Consider the following 19,449-nt stretch of genomic DNA (forward strand, 5'->3'; position numbering starts at 1 on the left):
TCACTAATAAGCTCAATAATAATCGAATCAACACATCCCTCAATAATACACCTCGGAGTCAACCAGGCCGACTCGATGTAGAACACACCTCCATATTGGCCTACCAATGGACCCCTTATCAAGGAGTTCCTGAAGCTGCTCCTTTAACTTCACCGGTGCCATACGATACGGTGCCCGGCAGCGGGAAACACATCCGAAAAATCAATACCAAAATCAACAAACCTGTCCAGCGACATGCCTGGCAGCGGGAAACACATCCGAAAAATACGTCACCATCGGAACTGAATCATGGTAGGAATCTCTGTACTGCCATCCATCACGAAGGACAAATAAGAAAGACAACCCTCCCCAGCCATCCACTGGGTCTTCAAAAATGAAACCACCTTACTGGGAACATAATTCGTCAAATTCTCGCCACTCAATCTGTGGCATTCCTGGTATAGCCAACATCGCCGTCCTAGCGCAACAACCCAGAATAACACGACACGGAGACAACCAGTCCATACCCAATATCACATCAAAATCTAGCATACTAAGCAACAAAGATCCACTCGGGTCTCCAAACCTCCAATAGTTACCACACCAGACCGATATACGCGGTCCACAACCACGACCTAACCTGTTTATGAGAACTCCCATTCTTCAAATCCATACAACACGCGAATCACCATATCTGATCCCAACTCCACCGTCTGAATATACGACACACCTCTAATACCCAATCACCCCACGAGAGGTACTCCTAAAATTCTTCTGTGCCACCAAACAAACTCGAAAATTAGTAGTCGATCCAACAAGAGAGTGCTGCAATACTAAAAGTATCATCAACTCAATCACATTGCCCTTTTCTAAAATGTATACCCTCATCAAGCCACACCAATTAGTAATATTATTTCCCTAATCATCTGAAGCTGCCCGTGCTGCCTAAGAATTTGCGACCTTCCTTTCAAAACTGAACCGTGACCTTACATGTGCGAGTCTCAATCCTACACAACATACCACATATACCATACCATCCTAGGATAAACATGAGAACTTTATATCCATTCCGTGCCACAAGCAACTACGTACTCAACTAGCCAAGAACTTTCCATTGATCCCATCCAGAAGAAAATCATTATACATCCCATGCTCCTCACGCTCGTAGAAAATATACATCTCTAACCATGGTAGAAACCATCAAGAACTCTCCGAATTCCATTTGCACAAGACTAAACCATCAGGACTGAATCCTTCTAACTCAACCAAGCTACACATGCCACTAAAACCCAAGAGCATTGCCGCGAAACACCTGTAGAAACTCATTACCTCGTAAGCATCCAAAGAACTAATCATATCCTTACCATGCCGATCCGGCCTACTACCAAGTTATCCCATCTATCCAAGTTCCTTCTGATTTACCTTCAACTTGATACTTCTTCTTGCTATAACATCACAATTCCTCAACCCAGACTCACCACACGAGACCCAGGCATAAAACCACACCGTCTAAGGCTCATAAGCCGTTGGATACTCTCTTAAATATTCCCAAACGGCCTATTATCTCCACCTTCCTGATACTAATATATAGAATCCCCTAATGGTATAGAAATACCACGAGTCTTGACACCCTTCGATGCAAACCTCAGTTTCTAGCCAATTATACAACTTGAAAATCTCCAATTATTACATGTAAAACCTTGAACCCACTAGAACCATTCTCGAGAGTCATCCACTCTACTCAAACCGTAATTAGACTGATCAAACGGACCGGACGACCCGTGCTCCATTAGCACTCCGACACCGCAGAATGTAACCTCACCTTAATACAACCAAGCAACTTCTTGATCTATGCACCGTACATCCTTTAACAATAACAACTCAAGCCATTCTATGATTCTCATACACCCATAAAGTATAACATAACCTTCATTAAAATTTCCTTTACTCGAGCCATCCTCGATCTCAACCTTCGTAAGCCATACCGATTCACCCGTATGCCTCAAACGGGAACCAACATAGCACATAACCGTGCAATCAACTAATCAATAACAGACTCCCCCACTTGGCTCAAAGCCATAGATCAAAACACACAATAACTCATAATGCATATACTCTATTATTGTCATAATACCATAGTGAGATTAAACTCAATCCTTCATAAGCTCGTGAAACATAGACCATCTAGTACTTTAAATCTTTTGCAAATCTCACATTCATCCTTGTAACAGTCAAGCCCACTCTTTTAGGCGACCCAAATTCAAATTGCAACATATATATTTCACTAGTAACAGAGATCTTCCAATAAATGACATAAAGGATCACGCAAACTTCAGAACAATCCACAGGAGATAACCCACCTGCCTCGCCTCAAACTAACATCTCCTTATACATTTCCGCCATCATAAACATTACACAGTCACTTAATCTTCCTGAGTCTGAACTCATATCATAACGTGAAATCTACTTCACTTCCCAACTAGGCAACATGAAAAGGTCCTTCAACACGCCCACGACTCGGGCTAAACATCAAATCACGATGGAAACCAAGCACTGGATAGTTCTTACTACCCCCAAGCAGACCCTTGTTGTCTCGTTCAAATCATAAGCACACATATCGCAGTCACATCATACTCATCACGTAGCTATCCAGTCATCACTCCCACTAATAGGGACACTTTCGGACATACAAATCCAAAAGCGCGTGCTCACACAATCAACTCCTCAGTGCTCAAGCTATAGGCAAAAATCCGGCCTCAAGTCCTCCAGACTGGACCAACATCAACACACAAAGATCACATATCGCCCCTCGATCAGGGAATCACAAGCTATCGATGCATATCTGATACTAAGGGCTCATGCGCGCATATGAATGCGTGGAAGGAATTCAAGGAGTTACATTTCAAGCTGAATCAAAGATGCACGATAAGAATTCAAGAATGTGAAGTTTTTTCTAAAGGTTCTGCAGCCTCCCGAGGATAAATACAAACGTCTCCGTACCGATCCGCGAGACTCTACTAAACCTGCTCATGACTCGTGAGACCTATGTAACCTAGGCTATAATACCAACTTGTCACGACCCTAAAACTGACCCGGTCGTGATGGAGCTTATCGTGAAACTAGGTCAGCCGACACAACTCCCAAATTAACCATTTAATCAATAACAATAATTTTTAAGCCTTTAATTAATAAGATATCTCATAATGTAAGTCAAAATGAACAGTGCGAAATAAGTACACAAGCCCGACATCGGGGTGTCACAAGTCACAAGCATCTACTAATGTCTAAATACAACAAAGAATCTAAAAATGTACTAAATACAATCTAAGTAAGACAAGAGGGAGAAAAGCAGTGCTGCGAACGTCGAGTAGCTACCTTGCTAACTCCAATCACTCTGCCACTAAGCAATCAACACCCGCTACCAGGTACAAAACTACCTAAATCTGCACACAAGGTGCATGAAGTAATATGAGTACGCCAACTCAGTAAGTAATAAAAGTAAATGAAAGCTGAGTAGTAAGAAAACATGTAAGCCACGCCAACACGCTACAACAAATGCAGGACATTTACACAGTACAGAAATCATATACTTCATAATTTAAGCTCAGTTTTAGTCAAAACCTTTGAAAACAACTTTCAATAGTTTCAAACGAGTGATAAAACAGTGAGTAAAAATGATAGGAAACGTAGACAGCCCTTCAGGCAAAACATGTACCATAAAACGCCCCTCGGGCATAATATCAACAGAACCAGCCCCTTGGGCTATCTCACAATCACTCGTAATCAACCCCTCGGGCATAACATGAATCAAGAATCGCCCCTCAGGTAAAACATTGATCAAGAACAGCCCCTCGAGTAACAATATGAAACAACAACAGCCCCTTGGGCTACATCATATCACTCACACTAGGTACCCACGCTCACTGGAGGTGTACAGACTCCGAGAGGGGCCCCTTACAGCCCAAGCGCAATAACAAGCCATTTCGTGGCATAATCAAACAGGCTCTCGTCCTCATATCAAGCCACCTCGTGGCGTAACCAATCAGGCCCTCGGCCTCAAAATGATAAATCAGTACAACACTACTGTGGCACACAGCCCGATCCCACAGTATCCTCATAACACAGGCCCTCAGCCTCACTCAGTCAGAAATATCTCAAGCCGCTCGGGCAACAGTAAAACATGATACTCAGCCCAAAATATCATTTAAAATATCAAAACGGAGTAAATATGGTTGAGTTATGAAAACAGTAGAATACAACATGACTAAGTACAAATATGAAGTCCAAAACAGTGAGGAATAATAGTAAAAATCCTCTAAGGGTCCAAAACAGTTGGCATAAGGCCCAAATATGGCATTCGGCCCAAAACATGGTAGTAATTTCCAAAATACAATGATATCAAACAGCTTTCAATAAAATATGCGGTTTAACAGTTATACGGGACAGACTAAGTCATAATCTCCAATGGTGCACGACCTCACGCTCATCATCTAGCGTGTGTGTCACCTCAAAGTAGCACAACGATATAAAATTCGGGGTTTCATACCTCAGGAATAACATTTACAATCATTACTTACCTCAATCCAATCCAAACTCTAGCCCGCAATGCCTTTGCCTCTCGACTCGGCCTTCGAATGCTCCAAATCTAGCCAAAACAGATTCATACCATGAAAATATGCTAAGGGAACAAAGCCCATTCGAAAATATCCAATTTATACCAAAAATTCCGAAATTGGCCAAATCTGGCCCCTGGGCCCACGTCTCGAAATTCAATAAAAATCACATCAATACAATCCTTACACTCTCACGAGTTTCGTAGATACCAAGAACATCAAAATCGGACCTCAAATGGCCCCTCAAATTCCCAAAAGAAATTCTCAAACTTTTCCTCCATTTTTTCCTAATTTCCACTCTAATTTCTCAAATTAAATGATGAAATTCAAGACTAAATCATGGAATTAAACCAAATATGAATGAAAAATACTTACCCCAATTGCTCCACTGAAAATCTCCTCAAATTTTACCTTATCTCGAGCTCTCTAATGAAATTTTGAAATTATGGACCAAACCCTAGTTTTTAGAACTTAATATTCTGCCTAGACATTTTTCCTTAATCGCGATCGCGGAAACATCCTCGCGATCGCGAAGAACATTTTTGCTGCCTCAATATTTTACTCTACGCGACCGCGTTAATCCACACGCGAACGCGATGCATAGATACCCCTGAGCTGTGCGATCGGGCTTGACCCTACGCGAACGCGATGGGTAACACTTGATTTCTCTGCCGCCTTATTTCTTCTACGCGAACGCGACCTGGCCTACGCGTTCGCGTTGCACAACTTGACTGACCTACACGATCGCGTCCCTTTCTCTGCGAACACGAAGGGTCAACCCAGCTGGCCTCTCATTTGCCTTACGTGATCACGAACCTCCTCCCACGATTGCGATGAAAAACATACCAGTTGCAGAACACCAGCAAACCAGCAACTCCTTAAGTCCAAAAAAATGACCCGTTGAGCATCCGCAACTCACCCGAGGCCCTCAGGACCTCAACCAATCATGCCTACATATCCCATAACACCATTCAAACTTGTTCCAACCTTCGGAATGTTCAAAACAACAGCAAAACACCAAATTTACATCGGATTCAAGCCTAAAAATTCCAAAAACTTTCAAATTTCGCTTTCGATCAAAAAGTCTATCAAACCTCGTCCGAGTGACTTGAAATTTTGCGCACACACCACACATGACACAACGGACCTACTCCAACTTTCGGAATTCCATTTCGACCTCTATATCAAAATCTCACCTATCAACTAGAAAACGCCAAAATTCCAATTTCGCAAATTCAAACCTAAACCTTCCACGAACCTCCAAAATACATCCGATCACGCTCCTAAGTCCTAAATCACCTAACGGAGCCAACCAAATCATAAAAATTTCAATCCGAGATTACATACTAACAAGTCAAAACTTGGTCAAACCTTTCAAATTTTTAAGCTTCAAACTAAAAATTGTTCTTCCAAATTCATTTCGATTATCCTGAAAACCAAATCGATAATTTACATAGGTTATAATATATCACACGGGGCTAGTCATACCCGAGAACTAGTGAGCGAAGTGCAAAAACTCAAAACGACCGGTTGGGTCGTTACACTGTTGATCCAGGAAAAGGAGGAATTGGTAATAAAAGTTTGAGAAGGTTGCCCATGTGTAGAAAAGATGAGGAGATTAGCCATGAAAAGAGTGGCACGACATGTGCTATAATCAAGAACCATTGGATTGGTTTTCAGAAAGTAGGATTTGCTTGAGTTAAGTGGAAATCAACTCTTCAAAAGACAGTCCAATGATCCAATTACATAAGCTTAGAAAAATTGAGGCCACGTCTGCTGGCTTTCCAGTCAAACCTGGCGAATAAGTCTAGCCAAGGCAAGTCCTCATCTTTCTATTGCACAGTTAATAGCTCAAATGTACAATTGCTTCTACGCGTGGGCACCCATAAGACGATTTTCCATATGGGGACGCCAATAAATCAAACTCTTTGATTTTTCTTATCATTTTTTAAGTGACTTCACTCGTAGTATCATAGTCATCTTATAGCCCGTTTGGCCAAGTTGTAAAAATTAATTTATTTTGTTAAGTGTTTCTTTTAAAAGTGTTTTTCTTAAAAGTACTTTTGGTGAGAAACAATTTGTGTTTGGCTAATTAATTTGAAAAGCACTTCTGAACAGTAATTAGTGCTTGATCAAGCTTTAAAAAACTGCTTCTAAGTGTATTTTTCTCAAAAGTGCTTCTCAAAAAAGTGCTTTTGGAGAAAAACTATTTTTTTCTGCTTCTCCAAAACTGCTTCTGCTTCTCCTCAAAAACACTTTTTTTCCTTCCAAAAGCTTGGCCAAACATCTCAATTTTTGTCTAAAAGTGTTTTTGGCAAAAAAAAAAAAAGACACTTTTGGCCAAAAAGAAGCATGACCAAATAGGCTATAGTGAGTATATATATTCTTCAGTTTTATTTCAGTAAATAAGGAGAGATAATATCTCCGAGATATCATGCTCCATCTCTTAGAAAAGTCATTTCGTCTTTTAAATTGCAAAGGCATGAAAGGTAGCGCACAATGTCATCAGTCAATACACACTTTTTTAGATTCAAAGTTTTATATGTGTGAATAATTATAATTAAAAAAAATTAATATATAATTAACACTATGTTTGCACATATTATACCAACTACCAAGTGGGTGCAGTGTTCTCATACTAACTTAAAATTCTAAAAGAAATTTTATTATTAGTGAGTGATAATGTATTCTGTTTGCTTCAGTAATTTAAAGAGATACTCCTTTCGTCTCTTAGAATATCACTTAACCTTAGAAATTGCGAAGGCACGAAATACCTGTGGTGTTCGTTATGTTGGGATATATACTATTAACCATAAGTTTGGTTTAGATATAGTATTTATTATGAAATAATTGTTTATTCAGTTTTAATAAAGTTTTAAATAGATCATATAATAGTCTGTGTCCTTTGCTTATATAGTAGATGATTTAGTGTATAGAGTTTAGCTTATACACGGAAGATTAAATCATCGGTTCTTATAAGTATAAAGTTTGAGTTCACAATCTAATGATGGAATTGGACAAACCATCAGGAATGATTGTAGCACAAGATTAAATATAATTAATCTTGATTATGGGAATGGTTTAATTCCAACTTCTTGTGCTAGTACATTTTGTATGTATTGAACGGACCAGGTAGAGATAAGTATTTTATACTGACTTAATAAAATAAACTATCTAGCCATTAAATGTACTTATACTCTTAATCTTGATATAATTATTATTAGCTGTGTATATTATTATTGTTTTGATTTATTAAAAGGCGAGATTCTTTCGTGGGTCAATATGCCTGGTAAATTGGATAATAATAATATACATTGGCGAAGTAATAGTTAGTTGATGGAATCCATGTCTCGGTTTAGAGATTGATGATATACCTTTATGAAAGCTTATAAGTTTGCATGTGTAAACCCGGCCGGTGGATTTTGTATCCGACACATGAAATAAGTTAAGCGAAAATCTAAAGGAAATAATCAATAAATTAAATCGTCAGTAATTTAATTTACTTGATTAGTATCTGAATCTTAATATGGGGAGTTAAATAAGATTTATTGGATGAATTTCGAAATTGGATAAGGAGTGCAATTACGGATTTTTAGTGGAATAATTCATAATTAATTATGGTAGATATTAATTTCGAAAATTAGAAATTAATTCCATAATTGAAGCCTTGTTAATTAAATTCTGTGGTCCCTACTGTGCCTAAACAATATGAAATAAAGGAATCATTTTTCTGGTGGAAAAGAAAACCCAACAGGTTTTGGAAAAAGGTCTTAACCCTTAAAACTTGTGCTATAAATACATAAGGTTTTCCACCTAGAGGGATGAGTAGATGATGGCTGAAATTTTCAGCCAAGTTTTCCTAGAAATTTCGCCCACACGAAATTGCTATTTTCGGGTATTATTTGGGTAACACAGTAGAAGACCGTGGAACGTTCGAGGATCACGATTGTGCGGGTGATGGAGATTCCATTGAGAAGTTATGGAACTGAAGGCTCACGTGGTAGAAGAGATATGTTCACGCTTCAAGAGGTAACCCGTGAAATCCCGTTTATGCTAGTTGTCTAAATTACATGTGATTTTAATACTGGGATTGCTTCCGCTGCATATAATAATCCATCACGTTAATCCCTAGTAGTAGTATTGAGAAGACTGAGAGAGACTCCTAGCACAGCCATATGCACAATGTTATCAGTTACTTGGTGTGTTCCACTTTATGCAATACTATTTTTTTTATTAGTGCGTCTTAAAAATAAATGACATATTTTTATATTAGAAAAAAAATTATATTTCTCATTTTATCTTTAGAGAGAAACTTGTCATACAAATATTATGGTATATTTCGCTGCACAAGTTTCAAAAAGTTTTATAGCAATATGTATAGTATGTCATATTTAAGAGTTTCTTTATTAAACTTTATGTCGATTCATATTATGTCACATAAAATTGAAACAGAGTTAGAGTAGTAAAAACCTTTTTGGTAAATGGTTGCCGGTGTACCTAAGCGAACTTAGGAAAATAGCATTATGTACAAAAACTAAAAAATAGGTGAAAAATATCTTTAGAAGACAACATAACGATTAAGAAATCATAATTTAAATTATAATATCATCAGTTTGAATTATAGTTGTCTTCTAAGTTCTAAGCGGGGCATCCAATTAATCTTCCCCACACTTCCTTTTAATTGTGTGAAGGAAAATGATCAAAGCTAGAAAAGGAAAATAAGAAAAAGCAACATTTGGTGTTAAACTAAACAATAACATGCCAGAAGGAACGAAACTCAGAAATTTAGATGCCAGGCTGGCAATCCCAGTAAAACTAAACAGCCAATCAAGTTTAGGGGCAGGAAAACCATAAGGAACACCATGCCACGTTGGCGATCCGTGTGGGACCTAAACGGACCAATCAAACTTCGCACATCCACTCTATATAAACACAGAAGAAAAATCATACCGGTAAAGCAACTCAAATTGGACACCTACTTTAAACATGCCTTCAATAACAGCAACCAAAGCCAAATCCAAATCGGTGGGTGTGGGTGGTAGAGGAAAACCCCCAAAAGCTACAAAATCCATCTCCAGATCTCAAAAGGCGGGTCTCCAATTCCCTGTTGGCCGAGTTGCTCGGTTTTTGAAAAAGGGTCGTTATGCTCAGCGAGTTGGCTCCGGTTCACCGGTTTATCTCTCAGCGGTTCTTGAGTATCTTACTGCTGAGTTGTTGGAACTTGCTGGGAATGCTGCGAGAGATAACAAGAAGAACAGAATTGTTCCTAGGCATATACAGCTTGCTGTGAGGAACGATGAGGAATTGAGCAAGTTGTTGGGGTCTGCAACAATTGCTAATGGTGGGGTTCTGCCCAATATTCACCAGAATTTGCTTCCTAACAAGATTGGCAAAGGGAAAGCTGAAATTAGCTCTGTTTCTCAGGATTTTTAGATATGTAGGTGTTGTATTAGGGGATTGGGTAGTGAACTTTTATTCGTTCATAATGGTTTATGTGAATGACAAGTTTGTATCCTCATCCTATTAAGTTGAATTGTGTAGAATATAATGAAGAAAAAATTAATGGGTTTATTTTAATTGTCTTTGCTTCCGTTTCTATCTCCTGATTCTAATTATACTAGAATTAGTGTATGTGCGTTGCACGTGTATTATGTGTTATGCACAAAAGAACCTATTTTAATAGGTAGAATAAGAAAGAATTAAATATAAAGGTAATTGATGATGCAATAAACATTTAAATGGTAAGCTGTCAAAATAGTGTATATGAAATTGAATAAGAATGAATTAAGTTTAATAGCAATTGATGATGCAAAAAAGTTATTACATTAACGAAATAGTTGTATTCAATGTGTAGACACTAAATTGAGTATTAAAATGAAGTTTGGATGTGGTGATGTTACTGGACCCATTAGCTGGACTATTGCTTATTCTCTGTCATCTGTCGAAGAATGTTGATGTGTGCTAGGAAGAATGTTGCTTTAATTGTTACTCTAGAGGAAGGCACCTCTAATATAAAATGGTATTGTCGACGCATTCAGCGAAACAGTTCAGAATCTATAAAATAAATATAATATATAGTTATAATATATGTAAAATTCATATATAATATGTATACTTAATTTGTGTATAGTTGAGGAGATTTCATAAAAAAGAAAATATTAACATATTATTATAGTCTTTCTATCAACCCTGAAATTTATAATTAAACATATTAATTATGAAGAAATATTTAACATTTTAAACTAAAACTTCTAACTTACATCTCGTTGATAAGCACTATCTCCCTTCGTTTCTTTGCATCTTCTCCCATTGAGGGTTTAACATCCACTAAAATTCCAACTATATCTAAAAAGAATATTAAAACAAATATATGTATGTTACTAAAAAATTAATAAGGCGAATAGAAGTAAAATATTATTTATATATTTAGTGAAAGATTACTGGATGAAATTTAAAGAACTTACCAAAAATTGTTCCATTGGTGCAGTTTGATGCCTCATCGAATGAAATAAAATTATTTGAAAAACCAATGGTCGAAAAGCGATTGTTGCTTTCTTCAACAAAAGTATTCTCCTTAAATCCAATATCAAGCTCCTTGTGCACTGATTGAAAATTAGGATTAACACTATTAATGCCTCCGTTTATGATGTAACCGATCTTGTTTTGTGTAAATGTTCTTTCCACTTCTCAATATAACCACTAAAATGTGTAGCGTAAATTTTTGTTCCCTATAAAAAGTTCCACTTTAAGTTTAATCTGATGGTTAAAACTAATATCAAAAGACATGAAATAAATTACTTATATAAAATAATATTTACCTCTTTATCAACTAATGTCACAATTTTTTCGGGTGCCTTGATTTGTCTTATTGTTGAACTTTGTTACTATTCCACTCCTAAACACTAAGACTCGTATTACCCAACATAAAGAAGATACTCTTACACTATTAATTGGGACACATTGGTTTGACAATTCTTTTTCACTGACAATTACAGGTGTACCTAAAATAAAGCATGAGTAAGAGTTTTATAAGTTATCAAAGTGACTAAATCCATAATTGATTTTTTAATGATATAAGGAAGATTATTTACCTGAACGGATATAATTGGTGAAACCTGAATGAATCAAGCATGGCAATTGCAAATAACATAATTATAAATCATGTTGTATTAATATTACACAAAATTAAATGAGATAGTCTAATTTTTAATTTTTTTTTAAAACAAGCAACTTGAGGTTGCATAAGAATAAGTATTATTAATTATACAACAAAGAAAAAAATTACTAATATTTAAGTAATAAAACTTAGGTCGAATGTCTAACCAATTTTTGCAATGAATTGCAATTATTCAATAACCAGTATTAAATGTGTAAATTACGTGAGAGGTGAAATTAGCCACGTCTAAAACATGAAACAAAAAATTATATAATAAAAATTTCTTCATGCAACACTAAAGATAAATTCTCGATGCAACATTAACAATTGATGCATGTAAATGTGCTTGCAAAGTACGAAGTAGCAAAAGATGTTGATATTAATAAAAGAAACAAAACCTGCAATCACGATGTTGGAATATGGCGAAGTTTGACGATTAAATTGTGACAATATAACTTCTTTTATAGACACAATTTGACACATGAAAGAAATAATATGCTCGTGGAGAATCTAATACTACAAAATTTTCTAGTTTAGATAATTTAACAAATAATGTCATTTGTTGAGGTTAGAACGAAGCACTAATAGTTTAGGAAAAAAAGTTATTAACTTTTCTAGTGTACAAGAAAATTACCAATTATTTACTACTCCAAAGAATAAAGGGAATTTAACCAACTCCAATAGGCATACGGTTATTTAATGAAAGTGAACCAAGTGTATCTTTCCGTTTTTTTAAAAATTTCAAAAAAAAAAACCAAGTAGCGAAAGTTAGGAATTTTTTTATTTATTTATTAACTTTCCTTGTTTAAGAAACTTGAAGAAAAATTGATTTATTAACTTTCCTTTTGTGAGAAACGTGAAGAAAAGTTATACCAAATAATTAAGGCAAAATTTACTAACAATTAATTCTAGCAAAATATACCAAAATTAAGTAAATGAATATTTTTAATTATTAATGAATAACTTAAATTACTATATTGTCCCATGTGAATTGTATATTTTAAAGGGTATAAAAGGCGAACGACATTTCGCTAATGACCATCGTGCTTTTAATATAACTAGTTTTAGCATACGCGCGTTGCGCGTGTCCCTCGTGTTAATAAAAAATAAAATTTTATAAATAAAATAAATAATATTCAAAAATATGTTTATGTTATTATATAAAATTAAGAGTAGTTCTTCCTTAGGAGTTTGATCTAGTCTAATAGTTCTTCCTTCAGTTGTTTCTCTTGCTTACTTTATTGTACAAAAAAATTATAGGAGTAGCGTTTGATTGAAAGGTAAAAAAATCATTCAACTTTACTTGAGGACTTGGGTACATACATTGCATGTATATTTCATGTTACTTATTAAAAAATTTATGTAAGATAGTTTACCAACAATTAATTTTTTTATCTTTACTCATTTTATGGTATTGCTAAAGTTGTAACCTTATTCTATTGATAACTTAATAATCATATAGGCATCCGAACTCGATTATTATTAACAATTTTTATATTTTTTTTTGCTCAATTATTATCTTATTTTACCTATAATTTCTTTCTAAAGTACTTTTACTCGCGACCGATTACATATATATATATTCTTTTTCTATTCCTATTTTTGTGTACAAAATATATATTGATCAACTTATTCTACCATTTAAAATAATGTCACATTTAAAAAAGATTATCATTTGATTATTTCTTAATATTTAGACAATAAAAATGGACAAAACTTGTAAGTATATTTCAAATTCTACGTTCTTATTGTTAAAAGAAAATAGAATGTCACAATTGCTTTTTAAAGTCTAAATTCATGCCACCTTAATATGAATTATCATTAATGTTTTCATTTTTTTTAAATCAAAACTATGACTTAAATGCACTATTTCTTACGTGCCTTTTTAAATATTAGGCATAAAATTGATGGATCGGTTATTTACTTTAATTTTATTTAAAACACACGTTATTTACTTTTTTTCACATAATATATATCCATGAAAGCAACATGTAAGAATTATAGTTATGTGACATATATAATTCAAATAAGGAAAATATTTAAGTTAGGTAAAACTTTAATTGACTTTAAAGTCCTAAATTTTAGGGTTTCCTACCTAGTTCAATGGAAAATAATTTAATAAAAAACTTTTTAGTCAATTTCAAAGAACTAAATATTAGGAGAATAATTAAATGACTATTTTGTCTAGTGTGAACTCCAATTTTAAAGGGTAAAAAAAGCGAACGACATTTTGGTAAGGGTTTTCGTGCTTTTAATATAGTATAGATATACAACACAAATTTGAAGAATCCGCAGGTCAAAATGGCCACTCACAATACGATGAAGATGAAAATAAACTTAAACCAGATCCCATATCGTGTCATCTTTCTGTCCCTCAGCAAACTCTTTTCCCTGTCGTCACCACATATCTCCTCCTATTGACTAGAATGAGACCGTTTCTTGAATTGAATTGTGTAGTCCCCTTTGCTCGAATCTCCATCTACAACATAGACTTTTGGCATAGGTCAAATAATAATTAAGTTAACATGATGATTATAAAAAAAAATCGATCGCTATCTGCCATTGAATTAGGCAACAAACAACATGGTGTAACTTTTTGTAGAAAATTGTTTTTAAGTATTTTCAACAATTTAAAGCTACCAAACTACATATTACTATATTTAGAAGCCACATTTAAAAGTGTACGAACACAGCACTGAACATTGTACGTAAAGCAGTGAAAATTGTACTATAGAATTTTTGGTTGCTGAATATACATGTGGATTCCACTTCTCTTCAGTAAATTTCGTGTATTTGTAATACGGCATTCACTACGCTATTTGAGTCTTATAATAATTAGGTCTGCAATTTCCTTTCCACTCTGCTCCTCCTCCTTTTCCTCTGTGCAATTGCTACTCTTGCCTTGCTTGGAAGTGTCATTTCTCTGTTTGATTAGTTTTTCAACTTTTATCTGCGCTTCTCTTTCTTCTCCAATGTCAGATCTATATGTTTTGCTGAGTTGCTTCAATCTTTTAAAGCATAAAGTAAGCTTCTCTGGTGGTCTCTGATGGCACCAAAAAGGTAAGTTGTGGGGTTCTCCATGTCCAATTTGGGAAACAAAATCCATGCATGTGTTCATTGTTGATAATCGAGTTTTGCACAGGTAAAGTAAACTCCGGCAAAGCAAAGAAGAAGCTAGGTTTAGAATTAAAGGGTTCAAATAGAATTTTCAAGAATCATAAGTTTGCAATTTTCTTGTTCGTGGTCTCAATTATTAGAAAACATCAACTTACATTATTTAACTATGCTTCATTTATTCTAATTTGATTATTTGACTTAAGTTTATCTCTTGTAATTTTAAGGATATGGGTCATCTTATTTAGGAAGTCTTTTCACCAATATATTGTTCTTCAATTTAGCTTTGTTCTATCCTCTTCCTCTATCTGATTACGTTCTTTTAATCCTCAGGGTTTCTCATATTTACTTTGATTCTCTCTCCCTTGTTGACTCCTTTGAACTGCAAGCTCTTTATTTTGGTGAGTTTTCTCCAATTTTTCTTTGTTATTATACTTTATTTTTAATCATAATTTACTAGGTTTGTTTGCTCTTGTTCTTTTGGTGGATATATGTCATAAAATTTGGTATGATCTACGCATCTATATTTGAAAATATATACCTAGGTCCATGATTATAAATATTTCATGAATAAACTTCAACTAATTTTTTTGGTAATTAAACTTAATCCGAAAAGTAATGTTACTTCAAGAACTCTACGGAGATTATGATTCTTGAAGAACACTAACTTGAAGCAGAACGAGTGATTCACTTTAAAAATTGTTCGTTTCAGAAATGAAACCCAATCCAATTTTCATCTCTACTTCGTTTTCTCTTTAGAGTGAGAATGCCACTAATTAGCCTTTTTTTTCTTCAGATTATCGAGAATTTATTAGGATTATGAGAGTTCCCTTGAAGCTCAATTGAGTTCCACTGCTTTAGTGCTTTTGCTGTGACTTTTGGCTTGAATGGGCTGCATGGAAGCAATTAGGTATCCACTCCTAATTCTATGGTTTCGTGGTGTTATTGTCAAGGATGTAAAGATTATGCATGAAAGGTTTCACCCAAAAGTTGGCCAGCTACATGCTAAGGTGAGTTGCATGAGGTCCTCTCTTTGTCAGTATTTTCATTTAGCTCAATGACTGTTTCTGTAATGTTCTTTTTGGTATTGTTGTTTGATTTCATTTCTTGAATTGAGATTACAGGATTTTGCCATACTATCATTATAGTAGAATAAAGTTTCTATAGCAGCCATAAGTGAAATTTCTCGGTTTGGGAGCATAATTGAAATACTCCAACTACTCTTAGATTGCAAGCAACTCAATATTGGTATTCATATTGTTAATAATAAATAAGGAAACAATCAGAAAAGTTTGGATCAGAAAATTGAGGAAGCAGATACATTTTATATCACTTGAATATTAGAGTATTAAGTTAATAAATTTATGTGATAAAAAATGTCAGGGATCTTAACACTTTGTCTATGCTGAGTTAGCTATCTGTTGAATCTCATTTATATGTATTTTTGGTTTGTTGAGGAGCCCCCTATCTTGAGCCAAAAAAATCTGAAGCTTTTCCTAATTATGCAAATAAAAAGTATACGTGTAGGTTTTTGCACTCTTATATGTTGGTGATTTTGTTAGTAATATGTATTCGAAAATATATTTAAAAATAAAAACGCTGTAAAAGCAGAAATGCAGAAGAAAAGAATTATTCCGAGCCCACTGAATTCACAGTGTTTCCTTAAGGAACTTAATCCCCTCCTAGTACCCGAGGTTGTGGATTATTTTCTCCCAGAATAGAACGGGTTACCCTTACTGGTGTAGCGGTACTTCAAAACCCAGTGACAACGAGCGGAAGAACAGTAGTAAATCACACTTACTACTTTCTTTTATGTTAAAACAATGCAGAAAGAAGAAGGAGAAATTGGAATTTTCGTAAGGAAACCTGAGGGAGGTTTCATGTATTTATAGCCAAAAAAAATTGGGTTATACTGAAGAGTTACAACTCTTCATGTATGGTTGCAACTCAAAATGGTTATTTCATAAAATGGCCATTTCTGAAAACCGCCAAATTCAATTATTTCGGAAAAAATAAAATGGAGAAAAATTGAATTACCGTTATAGAAACAGTCTAATTTGGATTAATTAATATTGCGTTAATATTAACAAATAAATTTGGTCCAAAAAATTAATCAATCAAATCATTTGACCAAATCCGAATCCGAAGCCGAGTGAGCGACGACGAGACGCTTGTCTTCTTATCAACTCTGTAAGAGCTAGAAGAAGTGCAATTGTATATATACCCGTCAAAACTCTTTCCTCCTCCAATATGCGACAATGTCCCTTTGTCAAAGAGGAAAATTCAAAAAAATTCATTTTCCATTCACTCTATTTTAAGCTCTAAAAAGCTTAAAACCCAACAGATTTAGCGGTAAGCCAGAAAATAGACTACAATATGTGAGCTTGGAGCCATATACTTATTATTTGGAAAACTCTATTTGCACCGAGGCATTAATCAGGGATAAAGGTCGTTATCAGGATGATGAATTCAAATTCTATTGTAGCTTCAACTGGTCTCGGCAAAATAAAAGATGCAAGTATCGAAGTAATAACAAGTATTCGGGGAAGAACTCTTCAGGAAGCTTAGTGAAGTTTATATGCATTAAATGCTGACTGGAAAGCCATTTGTCATAATCTGGTATAATTTGATATGCTACTGATAATGTATTTTAGATTTTGATGCTGCAAACTTCACTCGTCATATGTGAATATTAACAAAACTAAAAAATGGATCTGTCTAAGCTTTTATCTTCACTGAATGAAAGAAATAAGTTTTCTGGACTAAAAATTGTAATCCATCTAAATCATTGTGAAATGTGTTTTATATCCTATTTTTGGGGTATCTGACTGTCTTATCATGCATTTGCATTCACAGGAAAGTTTAATTTTGAATAATCTTCAGCTTTTAATGCATTCAGGTGGTAAATTTCAATGTTACTATCTTAGTTGAGTTATTCGGGCCTCGATGTGTAACTGACAAGCTCGGACACCCACATAGAAAAAGACAACTACAATCTTCAATGGTCTTGCTACCAATGCAGTTGCTGATGTCGATGCTCAAAAGTTCCTTGCACAGGTATCCTTTTGATAGATGTCATTTTCAACGGGCATATTTATAACTTTTTTTTTCATAAGGTCTTCTAAAACGGAATCTTCATGAGATAAGAGTATAGATTAAGATATATGTGAGATGATAAATATATATTTGTGCTATTAGTTATGGCTTAAAAGTAACGTGCTGAAAAAAATGGTGATGACGGAGGAATGATAAAGACTGAATGAACATGTTAAGGGACCAATGCACCATTCATGTATGTTGTGTTAGTATTGATGATGCTCAGATTGTGGTTGGTTATTCAGCTTTACCATGCTAAGCTTCGAAAATGATTTAGGCTTCTAGAGCACTCTTAACATGATAAGTAAACATTCTAGAAGACTTTGAAGTGGTTATGTATGAGTAAAGAAGAGGAGACATTTATGTTAAAGAATGAACTCAAATCCTCTTACATTGGTTCTTTTCTTCCAGTTGATACGTGTAACGATCTGGCCGGTCGTTTCAAAAATTATTGCCCCATCCCCCCATTTACTACTCCTTTTGTATTCTACAGATGTTATATGACTTACCGTATTGGTTGCTTTGGGTCCGGGGAGATTTCAGAGTGAATTGAGACACTTAGTCTCCTAATTGAAAGCTTAAGTTAGAAAAGTCCTTCGGATGTCGACTTATGTGCAAACGATCTCGGATTTGAATTCTAATGGTTCCGTTAGCCCCGTTACGTGATTTTGGACTTATGAGCGTGTCCGGATTATAATTTGGAGGCCCGTAGTAGAATTAGGCTTGAATTTGCGAAAGTTGGAATTTTGGAAAGCTTGACCGGGAGTAGACTTTTTGATATCGGGGCCAGATTGGATTTTTGAAAGTTGGAGTAGGTTCGTGGTGTCATTTATAGCTCGTGTGCAAATTTTGAGTTTAATCGTACGTGATTTGATAGATTTCAACGTCGTTTGTAAAATTTAAAAATTTCAAAGTTCATTAGGCTTGAATCCGTGTGTAACTCGTATTTTATGTTGTTTGAGGCAATTTGAGGGTTCAACTAAGTTGGTATGATATTTTGGGACTTAATTGTATGTTTGGTTGAGGTCCCGAGGGTCTCGAGTTGATTTCAAATGGTTAATGGATCATTTTTTGACTTAGGTTATTGGTTGAAATTGTTTGCTCATCTAGTTTCCTCTTATGCGTTCGCGAGGGAGATCTCACGTTCGCCTAGTGTACTTGGAGGCTGATGAAAGTTTTTTCTTTGTGTTCACTAAGAGGAGCCCGCGTTCGCGGAGGTGTGGTCAGTGGAGGCATCGCGAACGCGAGAAGAGTAACGTGTTCGCGAAGAGGAGTGAGGTAGCTGGGGACCCCAGCCTTTTGGTCTATGCGTTCACGGAAGGATAGTCGCGTTCGCGAAATGAAGGGTCAGTGAAGCATCGCGTTCGCGGTTGGTTGGACGCGTTCGCGAAGAAGGTTTTGGGCGGCAGAATCATTTGTGCTAGGCGAACACGAGGGAAAAGCCGTGTTTGCGATGAACGAAATATCTGGGCAGCAATGTTAAATTTCAAA

General features: G+C 35.3%; 1 protein-coding gene and 1 long non-coding RNA gene across 2 annotated transcripts; both read left to right on the top strand.

Annotated features, from left to right (window-relative positions):
• The first annotated feature begins 9,532 nt into the window (after positions 1-9,532).
• LOC107776555 (histone H2AX) lies at positions 9,533-10,189 on the top strand. Its single transcript, XM_016596472.2, has one exon. It carries the CDS (start codon positions 9,579-9,581, stop codon positions 10,023-10,025), a length of 447 nt encoding a protein of 148 aa, XP_016451958.1. The 5' UTR covers positions 9,533-9,578; the 3' UTR covers positions 10,026-10,189.
• A 4,975-nt stretch (positions 10,190-15,164) lies between these two features.
• On the top strand, positions 15,165-17,946 carry LOC107776561 (uncharacterized). The gene is made up of 3 exons (XR_001646000.2): positions 15,165-15,263; positions 15,659-15,872; positions 17,762-17,946. It is a non-coding gene; the product is annotated as an uncharacterized LOC107776561 (long non-coding RNA).
• Positions 17,947-19,449: the final 1,503 nt, after the last annotated feature.

This window comes from Nicotiana tabacum, chromosome 22 (assembly GCF_000715075.1).
Source record: "Nicotiana tabacum cultivar K326 chromosome 22, ASM71507v2, whole genome shotgun sequence".
NCBI classification, from domain to species: domain Eukaryota; kingdom Viridiplantae; phylum Streptophyta; class Magnoliopsida; order Solanales; family Solanaceae; genus Nicotiana; species Nicotiana tabacum.